The sequence below is a fragment of the Dioscorea cayenensis genome, chromosome 15 (assembly GCF_009730915.1).
Source record: "Dioscorea cayenensis subsp. rotundata cultivar TDr96_F1 chromosome 15, TDr96_F1_v2_PseudoChromosome.rev07_lg8_w22 25.fasta, whole genome shotgun sequence".
NCBI lineage: Eukaryota > Viridiplantae > Streptophyta > Magnoliopsida > Dioscoreales > Dioscoreaceae > Dioscorea > Dioscorea cayenensis.
Genome location: NC_052485.1, coordinates 19,937,382 through 19,943,124, shown reverse-complemented (window position 1 = coordinate 19,943,124; position 5,743 = coordinate 19,937,382). Strand labels below are relative to the sequence as shown.

The 5,743-nt window shown below is 36.2% G+C and overlaps 1 protein-coding gene across 1 annotated transcript; it reads left to right on the top strand.

Annotated features, from left to right (window-relative positions):
• The first annotated feature begins 1,426 nt into the window (after positions 1 to 1,426).
• Positions 1,427 to 4,973, top strand: LOC120277493 (adenylosuccinate synthetase, chloroplastic-like). The gene is made up of 4 exons (XM_039284358.1): positions 1,427 to 1,858; positions 2,625 to 3,317; positions 3,411 to 3,722; positions 4,621 to 4,973. Exons 1-4 carry the CDS (start codon positions 1,505 to 1,507, stop codon positions 4,789 to 4,791), a joined length of 1,530 nt encoding a protein of 509 aa, XP_039140292.1. The 5' UTR covers positions 1,427 to 1,504; the 3' UTR covers positions 4,792 to 4,973.
• Positions 4,974 to 5,743: the final 770 nt, after the last annotated feature.

Genomic DNA, 5,743 nt, shown 5'->3' with positions numbered 1-5,743 from the left:
TAGGAAGTATCACGGAATTGGTTTCGTAGGATCATCTCTCAAACCTTAGGGGCCATTTGGTTCGTGGTAATGACATATTACTATGTAACGAGATTACGATGGTAATGTAGGTGGGAATGTTATATGGTTGGGAATATTATAGTAATTTGATATAACCATATTTGATTGGAACTCTTATTACCGATAATAGTTCAATATCATGTTTGATTCATGGTAATTAATTTGGTAAAATATAACAAGTTATGAGATTACCAACATGGTATTGAACCAAACATAACTTTCCTACCTACATTACCAAGCAGGGACGGAACTATGACTTGATGGTAGGAGGGGCTGGAGCCTAAAAGCAAAACAAAAATATAAAAAGTAAAAAAATAATCTAACAAAATAATTATTTTAAATGAAGAATAATGTGCTAATATAACCAAAATTTGAATACACATATTAAAAAAATATAAAGTATAATTTAAAATTTTGTTATTATCGATAGCAAATATATGAGATTTTCAATAATTCAACTAATACGAATATATCTCAAGTTTGTATTTTTTTAAAATATGGTAAAATTGTTCCTTTTCACTACAAACAACCAAACTATTGTTTATAAAAAAACTTTTGTTATTTCACTCTAGCATATATGGTACATTATAATATATATGTATATATGTTAGGCCTCATGATCAATTCAAACTTTTTTTTAAATTACTAAAATTTGTATATAAGATTTATTTTATTAAAATTTTGAAATAATAGTAATTTTTAAATTAAAAAATAAAATGTGAAAAAACGCAAAACTTATATATAAGATTTATTTTATTAAAATTTTAAAATAATAGTAATTTTTAAATTAAAAAATAAAATGTGAAAAAAATGCACCAAGTGGGATTTGGACTTGGGTGGATCAAGAGATTACAAACCTTATAAATAAACCCACTAACCACTCAAGCACACCAACATTCTACACTCTTATATGTCCAAATATTGTATTTTACATTAAATTAAGTATAGAAAAATCGAGAACCACAAAATCTTATATTGTTTAAAAAGTATTTTCTCCGGCGCCGAGGGGGGCTTCAGCCCCTTCTAGCCCCCCTAGGTTCCGCCCTGTTACTAAGATAAATTATCAACTTTCTTAGTAATGTTCTCATATTGGTAATGTAAAATTATCATCAAATTATCATATGTGCAATATCAAACGTGATAATATTTTCATATTACCACCATATGTCCGTCCCAACCTTAAATAGTAAACCACAAACTCCCTCAGGTTAGGTTTACAGTAGTTTCCAAGTTACAGTTTTAATATTTAGATTATATAAAAAAATAATAATAAAAAAATAGAGAAAATGACGTGGATGAGTCATTTGGGGCTATCTAATCGGCCTAAATGTCATTATATTGAATTAATAAAACCTTAAACCCTACTTCTCCATTCTCAAATCATTGTGCGCTTGCACTAATCCACTCCTCCGCGATCTCTTCTCTTCTTCTCTAAATTCCTCTCATGGCCGTCGCCACCGCCGCACTCTGGCTCGATCCGGGCCTCACGCCATCCCACAGTATCATATCAAAGGGGCATTCGGCGCTGCCGAGCAGAATAAGCGCCCGTTCATGCTTGGGCAAAGGCAAGCCTTTGGATCTGGCCTTGTCTTCTCTTGTCTCGGGGAATCGGCCTTGTTTGTTTCCGGTGGCTTCGGCGGTGTCGTCTACGACGGAGGTGGAGGCTGGTGGGGTTGTTGATCGTGTGGGAGAGTTGAGCCAGGTGACTGGGGTGCTGGGGTGTCAGTGGGGGGATGAGGGCAAGGGGAAGCTCGTGGATATTCTTGCCCAGCATTTCGATGTCGTTGCTCGATGTCAGGTTGTAGATTGAACACGAATGATCTTTTGCTTTTGAATTATTGTTAAAAGTTTAATTTTTGGATTCACTTTTCTTTTTATTTGATACTTCTGAGCCTTGCTTTCTAGTTCATGCTGATTTTGATCAGTCATGATCAACATTTTTTCCCCCTTATATTGTTTAACAATAATCACCTTCATTTTATTTGAATTCTTTACTCCTGTTCAATTAAAGTTTTATGTTTACCTTGCGTAAGATAAGAAAAAAGCTGCAATTCACCATTCATTTGTTCTTTCCAACACATGACAAATTTTAACAAGGCATTTTCCCATAACAAGAAAATGTACAGAAAGTAATGGATACTTTGCCTTTTGACTCTTTAGAAGCTTTAATATTCTTCAAGATTTAAAAAAAAAAACACTGCAAACCCTTTAACTTAACATACTGTCTAAATTATTTTAGTGATATGATTTGGATGAACTGTACTTATTTGGTTGAGAATTCAGTCACTGATTATTGTAATCTGAAATCAAACAGTTAACTTTATATGTTCATATTATTTTGCAAGATGAAAATGGAAATCTATATAATAGTCTGAGCTCATATTTTTTATGCTAAGAATCACAAAATATTTAATAATATGAATATTTTTTGTGTACTTCTGGCATATATGATATTTTGCTTAGTGTAGCAAGGATCATAACTGATTTGTAATAGTAGTGGATTCACAGTTACTTTTTTCAGTTTGTTAATGGCTTTTCTATTGCTTCCACTTTGTTGTACACAGGGTGGAGCAAATGCTGGGCATACCATCTATAATTCTGAGGGCAAAAAGTTTGCCCTCCACCTTGTTCCATCTGGCATCCTTAATGAGCAAACTATTTGTGTGGTTGGTAATGGAGTTGTAGTTCATCTTCCTGGTTTTTTCAAGGAAATTGATGGTTTGGAGGCAAATGGTATCTCTTGTGAGGGAAGGATATTGGTTTCTGATCGGGCACATTTGTTATTTGATTTCCATCAAGAAGTGGATGGACTAAGGGAAGTTGAGCTAGCCAAATCATTTATTGGGACAACCAGGAGGGGAATTGGGCCCTGCTATTCCAGTAAGGTTATACGAAATGGAATAAGGGTTTGTGATTTGAGGCATATGGATACTTTTGGTCAGAAGCTTGAAATTTTACTAAAGGATGCAGCTTCACGGTTTGAAGGGTTTAAATATAGTGCCGATATGCTGAAGGAGGAGGTGGAAAGATACAAAGGATATGCAGAGCGTTTGGAACCCTACATTACTGACACTGTCCATGTCATGAACCAATATATCCTGCAAGGTAAGAAAATATTGGTTGAAGGTGGCCAAGCAACCATGTTGGACATTGACTTCGGAACATATCCATTTGTGACTTCTTCAAGCCCTTCCGCTGGTGGCATTAGCACAGGCCTTGGCATTGCCCCAAGAAGCATAGGCGACCTTGTTGGAGTGGTAATGCATCATTTTTTTTTCTGTCCACATCCATTGTTTTGTGTCTTCGCTTAATTATTACATTCCTATCTTAGCTGAGATACCATTTTGCAGGTTAAAGCATATACTACAAGAGTTGGCTCAGGTCCTTTTCCAACTGAGATCCTAGGTAAAGGTGGCGATCTCCTTAGGATTGCTGGGATGGAGTTTGGGACAACTACAGGTCGTCCTCGACGATGTGGCTGGCTTGATCTGGTTGGACTGAAATACTGTTGTCAGATAAATGGTTTTTCAACACTCAATCTCACCAAGCTTGATGTCCTTTCGGATCTTCCGGAGATCAAGTTGGGTGTTTCTTACAAGCTTATTAATGGACAGAGTATAGAATCCTACCCTGCAGATCTGAATGTTTTGGAACGCTTACAGGCAAGTTATTTTTTTATATTTTCATGTTTTGTGCTGGTTCCATTTTCATGTTAGTCATGCATCTATTTTAGTGGTTTTGTGCTGAAACAGTCAGCTAGATATATGGGCAAGGCACTTGAGATGCTTTATTTTTAGACCTCTTATTACTTTACTGATCTTTCATTATCACCTTGTGATTTTACTGGTCAACATTTTCTACTTTGCTATCGCATCATATAAGATCTTGTGGATTTTAGTTTAGCCTATGTTAGGTATATAGCGAATTCTGCTATAGATGTGTACTGATTCATGTCTTTACTTGCCTATTTAGAACTTATAGATGTAATTTTTTTTGTTTCACGTTTTTAGATGATTAAATGCTTTTGAATCTACTCACCCAAATGACAAAAACGCAATGTAGAAATCCCAAAAGTTCTGAATTTTTTTATCATTGGACAGGCCAATGATGTTTCTTGATAGTCAGCAACCTGGGATCTTGATTGAGCTCCAATACGAAGTCCATGTTGTCGATCCTAGTTAGCCTTTCTTATTGCCCTTTAGTTAGTTATTTACATTTGTCTAACCCTTTATACCATTTTTCAGTAATATTAGGCACATTTGATATGGAACTTTGCAAATAAGCATCACATGCATACAGTAAAAGTGGATACACATGACACCACCCAATGGGCATTCCCTGTTCAGGCAGTATAGATGCTATGTGGATTTATCTTCAAGATATACATGCAGATGTGCTCTGGAATTTATTGTAGGGTACTGATTCCTGATGTGTTTGTTGTCATCAAACCTGATAGCTTCAGTTTTTCCTTTTAGGAAGCATTTTGATAACATTAGCTGTAAGTTGTGTATGTTCTCCGGTGCATATTTTCACCTATTTTTGTTACAAAAAATGTTTCAGGTTGAGTATGAAGTTTTGCCTGGTTGGCAGTGTGATATCTCTTCCATCAGAAATTACAATGATCTCCCCCCTGCTGCTTGTCGATATATCGAGAGGATAGAGGAACTTGTTGGTGTCCCCATACATTATATTGGCGTCGGACCTGGTCGTGATGCCCTGATAACTAAATAAGTTTGCCCTATAAGGCAAATTTTTCTCACCGACCTGGAGATGTTTTTGCCATGTTTTATTTATTGTAACTTGAATAATTGCTCTTGTCATGAAGAACTCATACCCATATAATACTGGAAGTCTTAAGTTACAACTCTGTCTTATATTTTGCTGAAATTGTTCACTGTGATGTTGTTGCTTTACATATGGTTCACTGCTATCACCTGGCTGGTTTTCCGGCAGGCCTGATAAGTTGTATGACAGGCAAAGGTTCTGAAATTGGTGATTTTCTGATAATGCACCTTGGTGTCAACTGTATAAAGTATTAACTATAGGTGTTATATGCAATCCTCGGTAAATCTCAAAACCTTGCGTAACATTTTTTCCTTCTTTACAGCTTTACTGGTGGGGACACTGGAATTGCCATTTCAGAGGTGGGCATGATTCTTCTACAGATGGAACTTGGACGAAAAGATTTATGCATTGCTATTGAAGATGCTGATATGGATTTGTTGGCTTCTAATATATTGTGAGGAGGTTTCTCATACAGGTGATACAACCCAACCATCTTATCCTAAATTGGAAATATAAACACGAGAACATGGCTGATATATATGATAGTTCCTTCTATTGGTTTTGCCAATGGATGTTCAACTAGAATATTGGTTTCTCCATTTCCAATTGCAGCTGTCAGAGATGTGCACTGCAGTGAAGGTTGTTTGGGTAATGGAATCTGTTGCTGATGCTGCTCTCGCGAGAAAGCAAAGGCCAAGATGGCGAAACTGTTAGTTGGGCCACCAGAGGAAGCCATTGATGTAACTTCAGCTGTGTCAGAATCTTCTGCAAATTTCATTTAAGGGTTGGTAATGGACGCCAAGGAATGGGGATTGACATTCTTCCAGGGTTATAAGATTGAAGGAAACCTAATTTGGCTACTGTTGTGACATCATGTCTGGCCTGTTATGAGGATTGC